General features: G+C 39.1%; 1 protein-coding gene across 1 annotated transcript in view; it reads right to left on the minus strand.

Annotated features, from left to right (window-relative positions):
• Positions 1-57: 57 nt before the first annotated feature.
• Positions 58-18,329, minus strand: part of LOC142985326 (uncharacterized) — a 35,516-nt gene continuing 17,244 nt past the window's right edge. The window contains exons 21-41 of the mRNA XM_076133433.1: positions 18,020-18,142; positions 17,528-17,580; positions 16,968-17,123; positions 16,081-16,214; positions 15,282-15,382; positions 13,941-14,069; positions 13,366-13,481; positions 12,752-12,820; positions 11,964-12,098; positions 10,624-10,793; positions 9,464-9,662; positions 8,554-8,679; positions 7,844-8,028; positions 6,908-7,084; positions 6,306-6,393; positions 4,635-4,737; positions 3,703-3,806; positions 3,075-3,224; positions 2,216-2,325; positions 1,383-1,550; positions 58-833 (exon numbers count right to left, since the gene is read on the minus strand). Of these exons, the coding sequence (XP_075989548.1) occupies positions 756-833; positions 1,383-1,550; positions 2,216-2,325; positions 3,075-3,224; positions 3,703-3,806; positions 4,635-4,737; positions 6,306-6,393; positions 6,908-7,084; positions 7,844-8,028; positions 8,554-8,679; positions 9,464-9,662; positions 10,624-10,793; positions 11,964-12,098; positions 12,752-12,820; positions 13,366-13,481; positions 13,941-14,069; positions 15,282-15,382; positions 16,081-16,214; positions 16,968-17,123; positions 17,528-17,580; positions 18,020-18,142 (2,674 nt within the window). The 3' untranslated portion in view covers positions 58-755. The remainder of the gene's footprint in view (positions 834-1,382; positions 1,551-2,215; positions 2,326-3,074; positions 3,225-3,702; positions 3,807-4,634; positions 4,738-6,305; positions 6,394-6,907; positions 7,085-7,843; positions 8,029-8,553; positions 8,680-9,463; positions 9,663-10,623; positions 10,794-11,963; positions 12,099-12,751; positions 12,821-13,365; positions 13,482-13,940; positions 14,070-15,281; positions 15,383-16,080; positions 16,215-16,967; positions 17,124-17,527; positions 17,581-18,019; positions 18,143-18,329) is intronic.

Raw genomic sequence — 18,329 nt, forward strand, 5'->3', positions numbered from 1 at the left:
TGATAAAATAAGATTAGTTTAAGTTTTATATTTTTGTAGAAATAAAACCATTTTTGTAATAAAAAGATTTTTATTTAACACAATATTCTTAAGTACTTATATAAACACGATTATTTATAAAATGTTTTGGTCTGAACTCATGTTATGTTAACAAGTTAGACTTGTAACGTGCTCGAAGCACGGAGACGCTAGCAAAAATATCACTGCACGTACATCTATGTAATGTATGCGTTAACATACTGAGCGTTTATGTATGTATAACCATACATACATACATAATATCACGCCTTTTTCCGATAGGGGTACGCAGAAAGACGTAAACGATTTTTGTGTTCAAGTAACCCTCGGTGCGGTCATTCTATAGATGGGTGACCGCATAGTGGTATTTCTAATTTCAGTCTACTGTTCAAGCCTGAAAGGCCTTTGACATGGCTTAACGACTGTTATCTTAGTAGACAACAGCCGGAACCGACTTTTTACGTGCCCTCCGAAGCACGGAGACGCCCAGCTCAAATACCACTATGCGGTCACCTATCTATAGAATGACCGAGCCAAGGGTTGCTTAACCCACAGATCGTTTACCGACCGGTGAGCGCAACTGGCTGGGCACATAAATAAAATCACGCCTTCTTCCCATATTTGTATTCAGAGATCAAAGAACGTCACTTGGTACGATCCTTACAAACTTCCCTTGCTTCATTCACATACATACATGTTGTCATACAGCACCGCCGGTTACTATGGTCGTATGGGTCTTAGACCCATGATTGCCAACCTATAGGTGTTACGGCTAACAGCTGAGGCGCCGTGCAGTGCTTCAAAAGACAGGTCACCTGAAAAAGTAAAGAGTAATGTAAATTTAACTCATTACTGACGTAAAAGATCGCGGCTCGATCGCTGAGGTTAAGCTACACTTGCCGAGGTTGTTTTGTGGATGGGTGACCATCTTATACATATCGAGTTCCTCCGTGTTTCGGAAGGCACGTTAAATCGTGGGTGTAATTTTCAAAGATCTTGACAATTGTTAACAGTAGTCAGAAGCTTGTAAGTGTGACGCACAGTGTTACTTAGTATCGTGTTATAACCCAGGTAACTGTGTTGTGGAGGTCAAATAGACAGTCGTATTATTAGCATTATAAAGCTGAATAGTTTGTTTGTTTGAACGCGCTAATCTCAGAAACTACTGGTCCGATTTGAAAAAATATTTTACTATGGGATAGCCTATTTATTGAGGAAGGCTATATAACATCACGCTACGTGGTCGCAGGAGCAGAATACCAGTAAAAAATGTTACAAAAACGGGGAAAATTATGACCCATTCTCTCTTATGTGACGCAAGCGAAGTTGCGCGGGTCAGCTAGTAATAAACAAAAACTAATTACCTGTTCTTCAACACTGTATGTTTGTTTATGTTCAAAATCTTCAAAAACTGTGTCCAAAATTTTGATAATTTCTTCTCTGTGGCGTATTTTATTATTATTATTAAATACATCTTTAGTTATTTCATAAGACACTTTCTTTCCTTCAAGAATATCCTTTATGTAATACATCTGAAATATATAAATAAATAGTTAAATTTATAAAGCATGCAAGGTTGCATCATGATGTTTTCCTTCACCGTTGTAACAAGTGACCATTATTTCTAAGAAAGGCCGCCGCGACTTTGTAGGCGTGGAAACCCTTCCCGTGTAAATCCCGATCCCTCGGGAACTCCGGGATAAAAAGCCTATGTGTTATTCTGGGTCTTCAGCTACCTATATACCAAATGGTATCGAAATCGGTTGAATAGTATTTGCGTGAAAGAGTAACAAACATCCATACATACTCACAAACTTTCGCATTTATAATATTAGTAGGATACACATATAACATGGAAAAGTCATTGGTGTGTTGCCTCGGGTTCGAACCGTCGACCACTTGCGTGGGAGATGTCAATTTATACCACTCAGCTATCATTGCTCTTAATATCTCTTAAATAAATAAATATCATTGTACAACTCACACACGGTCATCTGATTACAAACTAAGCAGAGCTTGTACTGTAAATAACTGATAAACATACTTATATACTTGTGAATACATACTTATATAGCTACATGAACAAGCTCAGAACAGATACTCGTGCTCATCACACAAATATTAGTCCCGGGTGTGATTGGAACCACACGCGGCGCTACGGTTATTGCGGCGAGGTGACATATATCATATATATTACCTCATTAAAATCAGCTTCTTTCCAATAAAAAGATATTTTAATAAATGATTCGTACAGTTTATGATTTTTTCTCAAATTTTCCAATATATTTTGCAAACGGCTTTCTAGAACTGAAACAAAAAAAAATCTTTTTATATATAATTCTTCTGTAAGTGTGTATGTCACTGAACTTCTCTTAAACGACAGGACCGATTTTGATGAAATTCTTTGTGTGTGTTTAAGGGGATCTGAGAATGGTTTAGATTATTGAAAAAAGTTTAAAATTTTCAAATTTAAGACGTGTAGACAGGACAACGTCTGTCGGGTCCGCTAGTAATATAATACTATCTCTGCAGTCCGGTAGATACTGTATACGACTGCCTCTGTGGCCCGGTCGGTAGTATATGCGACTGCCCCACGAGAGGTCTCGGGTTCGAATCCTGGGTCGGGCCAAAAAGTCTTTTCTCAGATTTTCTGTTGAGAATTTCTTAGAGATTGCCCGGAGTTGGGAAGTTGAGGTCGAAGACTTCCGTGCCTCGGAGAGCACGTGTCGCCGTCGGTCCTGCGCCTGACCTCTCACTGGTCGTGACCATATTTTTCGGCTGTAGCGGAGCGCTACATACAGCGACATCTACTAGGACCAGCGCGCAACCAACCACCACGCGCAGTGACTGACGTCACAAGTCCTGAATCGCGCTATCGAAGTTTGCACTGCAACTGACTATATATACAAGTTCCCGACTACAACAGTCGGGCAGCCTAGGCCCACCAGGCATGATCACCTCGCCTGCTCGGAGGATCCTCCCTTTGTGTTGGAGGAACATGATCACCTCGTTCCTCCACGCGGCCATATTTGACCCAGATACTTAATGTTTCTTACCTGTTATATTACAAACGGCTAGTATATTAGCTGTAAGTCTTGCCGGCATGTACTCTCTGAGTCCATACTGAAATACTGTAGCCCAATCGACGCTACACACAGCACCTTCTGATGAAATCATTATATTTTCTAAATGCCTGTCTCCTACGCCTGAAAAAATATAAATACATATGGTATTTTCATCAGCCTTTCTTCCAACTATGTTGTAGTCAGCTTCCAGTCTCACCGGATGCAGCTGAATACCAGTATTGTACATGCAGCGACTGTCTATCGGACCTCCACAACACAGTTACCTGGGTTATAACACGATACTAAGTAACACTGTGCGTCACACTTACAAGCTTCTAATATAATGATAATAAATAATAAATTTGACCCATTACTGTCCCACTGCTGGGCAAGGGTCACTCCCGTAATGAGGGAAGGGTAAGGTAAGGTTGAGTCCACCACGCTGACCAATTGTGGGTTGAGGACTTTGCATACCTTCAAGAACTGTTCTAAACAACTCTCAGGCATGCATGGTTGCATCACGATGTTTTCCTTCACCGTTATAACAAGTGATAATTAAATATACCTATTTTAGTGAAATTATTTTTCTAATATATATTTGACTATATCGTAGACTTACCGAACAACCAATTGATGATAGTCATAGCACTTAATGTAGATAAATACTTATTTCTCTTATTTATAAACTCTTCAGTAGATGCACATGTATTTTCTATTGCAGACCTGTAAAATTAAATAATCAAAATTAATTCATCTATACTAATATTATAAAGCTGAAGAGTTTATTTGTTTGTTTGTTTGAACGCGCGAATCTCAGGAACTGCTGGTCCGATTTGAAAAATTCTTTCAGTGTTAGATAGCCCATTTATCGAGGAAGGCTATAGGCTATATATCATCTCGCTACGACCAATAGGAGCAGAGTACCAGTGAAAAATGTTATAAAAACGGGGAAAATTATGATTCTCTTTTATGTGACGCAAGCGAATTTGCGCGAGTCAGCTAGTTTATTCATTTAGGTCAAATGCTGACACTTATGATAGTCAATGATACAGAGAGTGAATTTACCGCCAGTTCGGAAGGTAGCGCCAATGAGAAGAGCTGCCAACAAACTCCTGGACACTCTTTATAATCGAAAAGTAATATTTTAATTTAATTTACAATTTTAATTTACACCTTCTTATCGTATGGTTAGTGGTCAACCTAGTGTCAAAGTTGTTCAAGCCTAGCCTTTAACGTGACTTAACGACTGTTATCTTAATATACAACAACCGGGACAGACTTGTTACATGCCCTCCGAAGCACGGAGACGCCCAGCTCAAATACCACTATGCGGTCACCCATCTATGAAATGACCTCGCCAAGGTTTGCTTAACTCAAAAATCGTTTATCGACCGGTAACCACTAGGCTATCACTGCTATATTATAATAATTAATTTAACCCATGACTGTCCCACTGCTGGGCAAGGGTCTCCTCCCGTAATGAGGGAGGGGTTAGGCCTTGAGTCCACCACGCTGGCCAAGTGCGGGTTGGGGCTGCTATATTATACATACCTTAATTTGTAGACTGGTATCTTATTACACATATTATTGTATTGCTCCAAAGCCAAAGTTGGTGAAAAAACCATTTTGTCATCTTTCAAGTAGTTATCTGGCCCTGAAATAAATAAATATCATTGTACAACTCACACACGGTCATCTGACTACAAACTAGTGAATGCAATCCCGATCTCGCGGGATCCCGATCTCGCGAGATCCCGTGTATTTTTTCGGGATCAATCCCGAAGCATAATATGACGAGATCCCGTTCGGCATTGTCGGAGAGGGCATTTTCAGCAGCTGGCTACATTGCAATAGACTTAAGATGCTGATTAGAAGCTCGTACTATTGATACACGTTGTATTTTAAGAGGCTACTTTCAAAATGCCATATGATTACTTTTTATTTTGATCTCCTGGAGCTACACCTACTTTTTTGACTATGTTCATGTTATTACACCTGTTAATGTTACGTTGTTAGTAATATTGAAAAATAAAGGCTTTTATTTTCTTTCAAATAATAATTTATTGCATTCACCACACTATCACACACATATTACATTAAACAAGCCGTTCGAATTGTATTATTTTTACTAACTAGACGGGATCCCGAAAATCTCGGGATCCCGCGGGATTGATATTTCTGATCGCGAGGGATCTCGAGTTGACGATCTCGAGTCGGGATTGCATTCCCTACTACAAACTAAGCAGAGCTTGTACTGTAACCAAAAAAATATTAGGTCGGGGAAAAAGTCTTTTGGCATTACACCTCTGTGGCGCGGTCGGTAGTATATGCGACTGCGGTGCGAGAGGTCTCGGGTTCGAATCCTGGGTCGGGCCAAAAAGTCTTTTCTGAGATTTTCTGTTAAGAATTTCTTAGAAATTGCCCGGAGTTGGGAAGTTGAGGTCGAAGACCTCCGTGCCTCGGAGAGCACGTGTCGCCTATTGTCCTGCGCCTGACCTCTCACTGGTCGTGTCGGTTATCCGTCCCACCAGACTATGAGAGTGATGGAATAGAGAGTGTACCTGTGTATTGTGCACGCACTTGGACACTATAAACAAAGTCCTGCACAGATGGCCAGTTTCAATAACTGACCGCCGTAACCGTATGCCGGCTAGGAGGACATTATGTATGAACTTAGAAGCAGCACAGTCCCAAACTGTTATCATCTAAATAATCTTTATTAATAATAATATATTTAATAGTATAATATCCCTTACGACATAAATTACTTTTAACTAATCTATACTATATAATATAATAAAGCTGAAGAGTTTGTTTGTTTGTTTGTTTGAACGCGCTAATCTCAGGAACTACTGGTCCGATTTGAAAAATTCTTTCAGTGTTAGATAGCTCATTTATCGAGGAAGGCTATAGGCTATATAACATCACGCTACGGTCATTAGGAGCTGAGTAGCAACGAAAAATGTTACAAAGACGGGGAAAATTTTGACCCATTCTCTTAGGTGACGCAAGCGAAGTTGCGCGGGTCAGCTAGTAACTTAAATTTATTGAGACTTAAATTTTGAATTTCACTCGGGATTTTATTATAGAATCGCACACACTGACCTCTGAAGGATTTATTTATTTTTTGGAGCCTAGTGGCTGGGAGCTGGGACATCTAGTATATTATAATATTCACTCACAAATTAAGTTAAAATGTTATATTAAATGTAAATTACTTACTTGTAATATTATTTCCCATTAAATCGTTGAGTGTTTGATAGTCTTCTAAATATTCTATAATGGCCGCATCTTCGGACAACACAGTTACCTGAAATTTACATTAATATTAGGTCGGGGAAAAGTCTTTTCGCATTATAGTATGTACTAGCTGACCCGCGCAACTTCGCTTGCGTCCAATAAGAGAGATTGGGTGAAAATTTTCCCCGTTTTTATAACATTAATTACTGGTACTCTGCTCCTTTTGGTCGTAGCGTGATGATATATGTCCTTTCTCGGGTATCAAAATATCTCCATACCAAATTTCATGCAAATTGGTTCAGTAGTTTAGGCGTGATTGAGTAGCAGACAGACAGACAGACAGACAGACAGACAGACAGAGTTACTTTCGCATTTATAATATTAGTATGGATGAACTTGTAATAAAATCTCTTTGGCTTCAACAATCACAAATGAGTACACGGTTCATTAGGTTTCTTTCAGTGAGCTCGTGAGGTACCCAAATATCGAACTTTTCTGTGCAGAGAAAAGATTTTATTACAAGTTCATACATACTATAATGCGAAAAGACTTTTTCCCCGACCTATATATATATAAGTACTTACATTATAACTGATATAGTCTCCTCCTTGAAGTAATGGCAGTACTTTAATAACTCTCTGTACAGCCGCATCGTTGACCAAAGGTTCCCCTACTTTGACAATATACCTCTTTTTCAAACCGTTGGATAATACAGCCGTTATAACACAGGGACGTCTTATAGAGCGAGTGAAAACTTGAATCTGAAATAATTTATGAAAATTTCATTGTACAATTGTCATAGTTATTTGATTCCTTCTTGAGCTAAGCAGAGCTTGTATATCAGTCTAGCCTTTCTTCCAACTATGTTGTAGTCAGCTTCCAGTCTCACCGGATGCAGCTGAATACCAGTATTGTACATGCAGCGACTGTCTATCGGACCTCCACAACACAGTTACCTGGGTTATAACACGATACTAAGTAACACTGCGCGTCACACTTTCAAGCTTCTGACTACTGGTAACGACTGACAAAGGTTAGACTTTATAAAGCTCTTTTATTGTTAGATTCAGCTTTATAATATTAGAATAGATATAGTTGGCGATTAAAAAGAGTGTCCAGGAGTTTGTTGGCAGCTCTTCTCATTGGCGCTACCTTCCGAACTGGTGGTAAATTCACTCTCTGTATCATTGACTATCATAAGTGTCAGCATTTGACCTAAATAAATCTATACTAATATTATAAAGCTAAAGAGTTTGTTTGTTTGTTTGAACGCGCTAATCTCAGGAACTAGAGGTCCGATTTGAAAAATTATTTTACTGTTATTTATCGAGATAGGCTATAGTCTATATATCATCACGCTACGACCAAAAGGAGCAGAGTACCAGTAAAAAATGTTACAAAAACCGGGAAAATGTTGACGTATTCTCTCTTATGTGACGCAAGCGAATTGAAACTAGTTCAAATTCCCACTGTCATTGTTACCCAAATGATTCAAAGTTACCCAAGTTGACCTTACTTACTTGTTCAACGAATTTGACGACATATACGTTTGGCGGCAACGCTAGCAACCTCCTTAGACTCTTCCTCTGTCCCTCCAGAACTCCCGGCTTTAATAACTCCGGAGACAACTGAGATATACGGAGTTCCGAGCGGAGTTTACTTTCTAATTCCTTCACTATGGTAGTTAGTACAGGAATTTTAGACTCTGAAAATATTTTATATCTTTAGAGAATTTTGAGACAGTGAACGAATGGTAGAATGTAAGGTTAAAAGAATGAATGAACGAAAGAATGTATGAACGTATGAAAGAATGTAAGATTAAAAGAATGAATGAATGAACGAATAAAAGAATATAAGAATGTAAGATTAAAAGAATGAATGAAAGAACGAATGAAAGAATATAAGAATGAATGAACGAATGAAAGAATAAAAGATAAAAAGAATGAATGAACGAAAGAATGAATGAACGAATGAAAGAATGTGAGTTTAAAAGAATGACTAAACTAATGATAGAATGTAAGATTAAAATAATGAATGATTGAATGAACGAATGTAAGAATGTAAGATTATAAGAATGAATGAATGAACGAATGTAAGATTAAAATAATGAATGAATGAATGAACGAAATAATAATCGAATTGAACGAATGAAAGAACGGCAGAATTAAGCATTGAAACAACTTTGACACTAGGTTGACCACTAACCATACGATAAGTAATTAATTCTTACCAGTGTTCTCTATACTAATTAGTTTGTTTTTATAAGTATTTAATGTGATGTAGTCAGTACCACCATACGATGTATCAAATAATTTACATTTCATCTTATTTAATATAGCATTCCATTTTTCTGGATCTGTAATCAAAAACATAATTATTAATAATATTATAATGCAACGGGTCTTCTACGCGATTGAAAATTTAAAGGTTAGGATTAGGATAGGAGGAATTGTCGGTACTTCGGACCGTACCGACAATTCCGAACAATGTACACTAAGTGAAAACCAAGAAGACGACGCTTAGCAGCCACATCAGTCAGCTCGTGACCACGGTCGTTGTAATGCGATCGAAACGTCGGGCAGCAAATAAGGTATCCTAACCTTTAAATTTTCAATCGCGTAGAAGACCCGTTGCATTATAATATTATGTGTACTAGTCGCGAGAGTTTAAAAACATAATTATTTATATTATATTAGGTCGGGGAAAAAGTCTTTTCGCATTATAGTATGTATGAACTTGTAATAAAATCTCTTTGGCTTCAACAATCACAAATGAGTACACGGTTCATTAGGTTTCTTTCAGTGAGCTCGTGAGGTACCCAAATATCGAGCTTTTTTGTGTAGAGAAAAGATTTTATTACAAGTTCATACATACTATGCGGGCAAAAGCTCAAAGCCAGTTGTGCTCACCGGCCGGTAAACGATCTGTGGGTTAATCAACGGTTGCCGCGTTCATTCCATAGATGGGTGACCGCATAGTGGTATTTGAACTGAGCGTCTCCGTGATTCGGAGGGCACGTAAAAAGTCGGTCCCGGTTGTTGTCTATTAAGATAACAGTCGTTAAGTCACGTCAAAGGCTAGGCTTGAACAACTTTGACACTAGGTTGACCACTAACCATACGATAGATGGATATAATTACCTTTGCAAAACAGTAGTTCTCTACAGTACTGTACAAGTAAGTACTGTGGGTCACATATGAGTTCTAAATATAGTTTAGTAGTGTTCATATTTAGGGTGTCTAGGTCATATTGTTCCCAAATATGTTCAGGGAACACGTTTTTCGTATTTTTAATAAAAGATTTCGTGAATATATCCAAATTCGGCAGTAGTGTTGCAATCTGTAAGAAAAAGTAATATTTTAAGACAACTTGTCCTTGTGTCGAGACTTACAAACATACAAACAACGGACACAAAGTACAACCAGACACGAAACAATTATTTCTTGATCGTACATATAATTGTTTCCGTGTGGGAATCGAACCCACGACCACCAACGTCCAATACGGAAAGTCACGTTTATTACTACACTGCTAAACCGATTTTGATGAAATTTTGTATAGAGATAGTTGAAGACCTGATGTTAAATATGTGACAGTTATTTACTAGAAAATGAACGTCTAACCCCCGGTTTCTGAGGTTCATTTAACGGTAGTTTATCTATTCAATAGCGTCAAAACTTATACAAAAAAAAACGCTATTGAATAGATAAACTATCGCTAAATGTACCTCAGAAACCGGGCTTACCGGGAATTAAAGAGGAAATGAAAATTTCAGCTTAAAATACAATACACAGATACAGTCTGTATTACATCACTCTCATAGTGCGTGTGACGAACGTCACTCACGAGAGCTCACACGAACATACACACGTGCTCTCCGAGACACGGAGGTCTACCACCTCAACTTCTATCAAAAATCAGCTGTTTTGGAAGGCATATTAAATAGTACTGCGGCGGATCGATCTCTGAGGTTAAGCTAAGCTTGCCAAGTTGTTCTATGGATGGGTGACCATCTTATACATATCGAGTTCCTCCGTGTTTCGAAAGGCACAAAAAATTGTGGGTGTAATTTTCAAAGATCTTTGGCAGTCGTTAACAGTAGTCAGAAGCTTGTAAGTGTGACGCACAGTGTTACTTAGTATCGTGTTATAACCCAGGTAACTGTGTTGTGGAGGTCCGATAGACAGTCGCTGCATGTACAATACTGGTATTCAGCTGCATCCGGTGAGACTGGAAGCTGACTACAACATAGTTGGAAGAAAGACTAAGCAGGTCTCTTACTAAATAAGGTTTAACATACCATTTGCAATATTTTCTTAGCAATATCTTCTTGTAAAATAAATCCACAAGTAGACAGACGAACCAGAAATATAGATAATGATAAATTATGATTCTTCGATAGGTTATTATCTAAAATAGTCTTTATGATGTTGAACATAGAGTTCAAAATATCTAAATTGTTAGATTCATCTGAAAAACACAAGAAAATATTTAATTTTCATTAGCTCACACAGACACTCAAACTCGCAAGGACACATGACACTCACGCTCTCCGACACTCACACTCTCTGACACTCACTTTAACACTCACTCTCTGTGACACTCTCTCTGACACTCACTTTAACACTCACTCTCTGTGACACTCTCTCTGACACTCTCTCTGACACTCACTTTAACACTCACTCTCTGTGACACTCTCTGACACTCTCTCTGACACTCACTTTAACACTCACTCTCTGTGACACTCTCTCTGACACTCACTTTAACACTCACTCTCTGTGACACTCACTTTAACACTCACTCTCTGTGACACTCTCTCTGACACTCACACTCTCTGACACTTACTTTAACACTCACTCTCTGTGACACTCTCTCTGACACTCACACTCTCTGGCACTCACACACTCTCTAACACTCGGCCTGACACGCGCACTCTCTCTGACACTCGACCTGACACTCACTCTCACTCTGCCACTCGACCTGACACTCACACTCTCTCTGAGACTCACACTCTCTGACACTCGCACTCTCTCTGACACTCGACCTGACCTAAAGCTCTCACTGACGCTCCCATTGATCATCACACGGACACTCACACAGACACTTATACTCTCTGACGCTCACCCTGACACTCGGTCACTCCCGCTCTCTGGCACTCACCCTGACACTCGACCTGACACTCACCTTGACACTCACTCTCACTCTGACACTCGACCTGACACTCACTCGGTGACTCACGCTCTCTGACAGTCACCCTGACACTTACTCTGACACTCACAATATCTGACACACACACTCTCTGACACTCGACCTGACACTCACCTTGACACTCACTCTCACTCTGACACTCAACCTGACACTCGACCTGACACTCACCTTGACACTCACTCTCACTCTGACACTCAACCTGACACTCGACCTGACACTCACGCTCACCTTTGAATCTCACTCTGACACTCGACCTGACACTCACCTTGACACTCACTCTCACTCTGACACTCACCCTGACACTCACTCTGATACTCGAACTGACACTCACCTTGACACTCGCTCTCACTCTGACACTCACCCTGACACTCAAGCTCTCACTGACACTTCTTTAACTCAATCGAAACCTATAATAAGCGTGAAAGCACTCACCATAGTCTTCCCATAGGCCATCATAATATTCCATAGACAAATTATATATTGATGTCAAATTCATTGAGTTTTCTTTAGTAATTTCTTCACGATTTATTTCATGTAAAATAAAATCCAATTTTGGTTTCGTTAGTACTGAAAACAAAAAATAAATATCATTGTACAACTCACACACGGTCATCTGATTACAAACTAAGCAGAGCTTGTACTGTAAATAACTGATAAACATACTTATATACTTGTAAATACATACTTATATAGATACATTAACAAGCTCAGAACAGATACTCGTGCTCATCACACAAATATTAGTCCCGGGTGTGATTGGAACCACACGCGGCGTTTAAAACCCGTTGATGCAGACATGATAATATTAAATTAATTTTATAGAGGATAGTTTTTGTAAAAAGCAGTGATAGCCGAGTGGTTTAAGTTGGCATCTCACACACAAGTAGTTGCAGGTTCGAACCCGAGGCAACACACCAATGACTTTCCGAAGTTATGTGTGTATTAGAAATAATTATCACTTGCTCCAAGAGTGAAGGAAAGCATCGTGAGGAAACCTTGCATGCCTAAAATTTGTTTAATACATTTATTGAGGGCATGCAAAGTCCCCAACCCGCACTTGGTCAGCGTGGTGGACTCAAGGCCTAACCCCTCCCTCATTACGGGAGGAGACCCTTGCCCAGCAGTGGGACAGTAAAGGGTTAAGCGTTTGTCCACGCGAAAAAGTCGCGAGTGGCCGCTAATAATAGAATTTTGCCCAGCAATGGGAAAGCTATACTTACCTCCCAAATCATTGTGCAGTTGTAAAATTACTTCTTGTAGAGAAATCATGTGTGATGCTTGTTGTTTTTCTGAAATACACAAATTATTATGTTCTTTACTCGCTTGAAGGGACAAATTTAATACCAAAAAAACGCTGGATTAGTTAACAACAGCCGCTCAGAGTTATCTCTGAGGTTAAGCTACGCTTGCCGAGGTTATTCTGTGGATGGGTGACCATCTTATACATATCGAGTACCTCCGTCCTTTACTACTACTACCTTTCGGAAGTCACGTTAAGTTGTGTGTCCCGGCTGTCTTTTTCAAAGATCTTTGTCAGTCGTTAACAGTAGTCAGAAGCTTGTAAGTGTGACGCACAGTGTTACTTAGTATCGTGTTATAACCCAGGTAACTGTGTTGTGGAGGTCCGATAGACAGTCGCTGCATGTACAGTACTGGTATAAATAATGGTATTTGAACTAGGCGTCTCCGTACTTCGGAGGACACGTAAAACATCGGTCCCGGTTGTTGTCAATTAAGATAACAGTCGTTAAGCCACGTCAAAGGCTAGGCTTGAACAACTTTGACACTAGGTTGACCACTAACCATACGATAAGATGATGATGATGGATCTTACCTGCAGCTTCCAAAGCTCGGTGCAACATGCTGTGATCATTGTTTCTGATCGCAATTAATCTCTGAGCTATCACCTTCTCGTGAAACCAAGATAATGCCTCATCTTCCAATAAGTTCCTGTAACATTATACGGTGAAGGTCATTATAAGGTCAAAATTAATTCATATTAATATGATGTTAAGGTTTAAATGAGGTTGAGGTCAATTAAACTCAAAATGAGATGAGGGTGAGGAGGTCAATTAGTCAGTGAGATCAAGGTCAAATAGTCAGTGACGTCAATTTGTCAATGCAGTCAAGGTCGATTAGTCAGTGACGTCAATTAGTCAATGCCAATTAGTCAATGTCAATTAGTCCATGTCAATTAGTCAAGGTCAATTAGTAAATGTCATTTAGTCAATGTCAATTAGTCAATGTCAATTAGTCAATGTCAATTAGTCAATGTCAATTAGTCAATATCAATTAGTCAATGTCAATTAGTCACTGGAATCAAGGTTAATTCGTAATTTTTTTTTTTGCATTTCTGCGTGAATCTTATCCGATAATGAATCCATTAATCCATATGAAAATCCGACTTACCTTTTATTTCTCTCAATACATTGTAAAGCTTGGTACGGCAGGTTTCTTCTATTAGCTTCAATACACCATTTTAATTCCTCTTTCCTACATATCACAGCATTACTTTCATCATCTCGATAATAAGCAGACCTACAAACATACATATTTACTTACAACTAAGTGTGGAGGAACGAGGTAATCATGTTCCTCCAGCACAAAGGGAGGATCCTCCGACCAGGCGAGGTGATCGTGCCTGGTGGGCCTAGGCTGCCCGACTGTTGTAGTCGGGAACTTGTATATATAGTCAGTTGCAGTGCAAACTTCGATAGCGCGATTCAGGACTTGTGACGTCAGACACTGCGCGTTGGTTGTTGTGCGCTGGTCCCAGTAGATGTCGCTGTATGTAGCGAGCCGCTATATTAGTATTGCTCTTGTGTCGCGGGGACTACAAATATACAAACGACGGACACAAAGTACAACCAGACACTAATTATTTGTGGATCGCACAAATAATTGTTCCGTGTTTAAACAACTTTGACACTAGGTTGACCACTCTACCGTCCTCTAACTTTAATGCCGTTATCTTCAAAAACAATTTTGTAGATAACGGCATTTTGTTTCGCGATATTCGCGAAAAGGCGCGAAAAAAGAAATGTGCAATGCTGTTTCCAGATGCTGCTAAAGATATTTCAAATCGCAGTTTCCAGATAGTTACGAAACAGCATTGTATATTTCTTTTCTCGCGCCTTTTTATCAAATATCTCGACACATTGTTTTTGTAGATAACCAGCATTATAGTTAGAGGACGGCAGCACTAACCATACGATAAGAAGCAGACAACCGGGAACAACCTTTTATGCGTCACGAAGGGTTAGTGGTGAACCTAGTGCCTGAACCTGAAAATCTCAGAAAAGACTTTTAGGTCCGACCCGGGATTTGAACCCGAGACCTCTCGCACGGCGGTCGCATACACTACCGACCGCGCCAAAGTTGATCGTATAGTAAGTGGTGAACCTAGTGTCAAAGTAGTTGAAGTGTTTGTCTGAACTCATGTTATGTTAACAAGTTAGACTTGTAACGTGCTCGAAGCAAGGAGACACTGGCAAAAATTAGTTTGACATATTAGGTCGGGGAAAAGTCTTTTCGCATTATAGTATGTATGAACTTGTAATAAAATCTCTTTGGCTTCAAGAATCACAAATGAGTACACGGTTCATTAGGTTTCTTTCAGTGAGCTCGTGAGGTACCCAAATATCGAGCTTTTTTGTGTAGAGAAAAGATTTTATTACAAGTTCATACATACTATAATGCGAAAATACTTTTTCCCCGATGTAATATAAATAACACAAAACAAGGACTTACTTCAACATTAGTCTACCAGCCCATTCAGCCAAGCAATCAGTCGATTTAATATCTAAAACTTGCACACAATCTTCTTCAGACAATTTCATCGTTTCGAGTACCTGAAAAAAATTTGAATCTATACTAATACTAGCTTTTACCCGCGACTTCGTCCGCGTCCGTCCCGGGGTAAAAAGTAGCCTATGTCCTTTCTCGGGTATCAAAATATCTCCATACCAAATTTCATGCAAATTGGTTCAGTAGTTTAGGCGTGATTGAGTAACAGACAGACAGAGTTACTTTCGCATTTATAATATTAGTATGGATTATATATAACAAGCTGACCCGCGCAACTTCGCTTGCGTCACATAAGAGAGAATGGGTCAAAATTTTACCCGTTTTTGTAAGTACTCTGCTCCTATTGGTCGTAGCGTGATGTTATATAGCCTATAACCCTCCTCGATAAATGGGCTATCTAACACTCAATTTTCTTTTGTAAATCGGACCTGAGATTAGCGCGTTCGAACAAACAAACAAACTTTTCAGCTTTATAATCCATACTAATATTATAAATGCGAAAGTAACTCTGTCTGTCTGTCTGTCTGTTACTCAATCACGCCTAAACTACTGAACCAATTTGCATGAAATTTGGTATGGAGATATTTTGATACCCGAGAAAGGACATAGGCTACTTTTTACCCCGGGAATATGACGCATTCCTATGTTAAAATGGCGGACGAAGTCGCGGGTAAAAGCTAGTTTATTATACACACATCACTTGGAACAGTCATTGGTGTGTTGCCTCGGGTTCAATACTTACAGCAGACGTTTTAAATTCTCTCCTAGGCCACATATTGATATCTTTCAGCCATTTTTCCTTGTATTGTAGTAATGTTTCATCGTACTTATAACAGTAATAAGTTGCGGCCATCTTGTTAAACCAATGATTGTAATCTATAAAATACAAACAGAAAAATCTAAATTAAATGTTTCCTCTACATAAGGGTACTACATTTTTTTTGTTTTTTTTTTTTAAATGACAACTTCCGCACTAAGTATTGCTCTTGTGTCGGGACTCTTACAAACATACAAACAACGGACACAAAGCACAACCAGACCGGAAACAATTATTTGTGGATCGCACAAATAATTGCTCCGTGTGGGAATCGAACCCTCGACCGATCCAGTGGTATCGGCGTGGTTACCTAAACCACCGTGCCACGGAGGCAGTCAAACATATATATCAAGATCTTTTCTCTGCACAAAAAAGCTCGATATTTGTGTGCCTCACGAGCTCACTGAAAGAAACCTAATGAACCGTGTACTCATTTGTGATTCTTGTAGTCAAAGAGATTTTATTACAAGTTCATACATACTATAATGCGAAAAGACTTTTTCCCCGTACTAATCTATACTTATACTTATTACTTATACTAAATCTATACTAATATTATAAAGCTGAAGAGTTTGTTTGTTTATTTGAACGCGCTTATCTCAGGAATTACTGGTCCAATTTGAAAAATTGTTTCGGTGTTAGATAACCCATTTATCGAAGAAGGCTATAGGTTATACTTCATCACGCTACGACCAATAGGACCAGAGTGATAGTAAAAAATGTTACAAAAACGGGGAAAAATTTCACTCATTCTCTCTTTTGTGTCGCAAGCGAAGTTGCGCGAGTCAGCTAGTATAATAATATGTCCTTACCCGCAGCAGATAGTCCCTCTTCGAAATACTGTTTAATTGAGCTTTCAAAGTCATTTTCTTTGAACAACAGCGGCGGTAACGACTGCTCTATGCATTTCTTATCTTGTATTCGTATATCATCCCAATTGGACAGCGCTAGAAACGCTCTCTGTAATCCTGAAAATATTTAATATCATCGCTTAGCCTTTCTTCCAACTATGTTGTAGTCAGCTTCCAGTCTCACCGGATGCAGCTGAATACCAGTATTGTACATGCAGCGACTGTCTATCGGACCTCCACAACACAGTTACCTGGGTTATAACACGATACTAAGTAACACAGCTTGTCAGACTTACAAGCTTCTGTCTACTGTTAACGACTGTCAAAGATCTATAACCCAGGTAACTGTGTTGTGGAGGTCCGATAGACAGTCGCTGCATGTACAATACTGGTATTCAGCTGCATCCGGTGAGACTGGGAGCTGACTACAACATAGTTGGAAGAGAGACTAGGCAGAAAGAATGCTTCTACTTAACTATCATAAAGAATGATCGACTCAGGAATCGAATGTTGTATCTTACCTTTAATAGACTCTTCTTCTTCTCTCATTTCTATATCGGTTTCTTCTTTGATACTAAAATAAGAAGAAAATATATTTAAAAAAACTAGCCAAGTACGAATGGGACCGATATTTGGCTACAGCGGCCAGTTTCATTAAAACCAACCAAATGTGTATTGCTTCATTCACATTCATACACATTGTCATACATGCCTACAGCGCGGTCGGTAGTATATGCGACTGCCACGCAAAATCTCTAGGGTTCGAATCCTGCGTCAGGCCTTTTTTTGAGATTTTCTATTAAGAATTTTTCAAAGATTGCCCGGAGTTAGGAAGTTGAGGTCGTAGACCTTCGTGCCTCGGAGAGCACGTGTCGCCTATGGTCCTGCGCCTGACCTCTCACTGGTTGTGTCGGTTATCCGTCCCACCAGACTATGAGAGTGATGGAATAGAGAGTGTACCTGTGTATTGTGCACACACTTGGACACTATAAATGACTACGAGTACTACGTACCTGAAGTCAAAGAAATTCCTCCCTTTCTCTCTTAATACAAGATCTTCAAATAATATATTTAAATAATCCTCTCCTTCACTATTTTTCACTTTATTTTTCAAAATATTTATTGACTTTTTTAACCTGAAAGAATAAATTAGATTTAATATCAATTACACTAAAAAGGGGATTATACTTTGTACTCCAATTTAATATAAAGATATATTTTATAAATATTTTTCTTATTTTAAATGACAACTCCCGCACTAACAATTGCTCTTGTGTCGAGACTTTTACAAACATACAAACAACGGACACAAAGCACAACCAG

Source organism: Anticarsia gemmatalis, chromosome 29, assembly GCF_050436995.1.
Source record: "Anticarsia gemmatalis isolate Benzon Research Colony breed Stoneville strain chromosome 29, ilAntGemm2 primary, whole genome shotgun sequence".
Lineage (NCBI taxonomy): Eukaryota > Metazoa > Arthropoda > Insecta > Lepidoptera > Erebidae > Anticarsia > Anticarsia gemmatalis.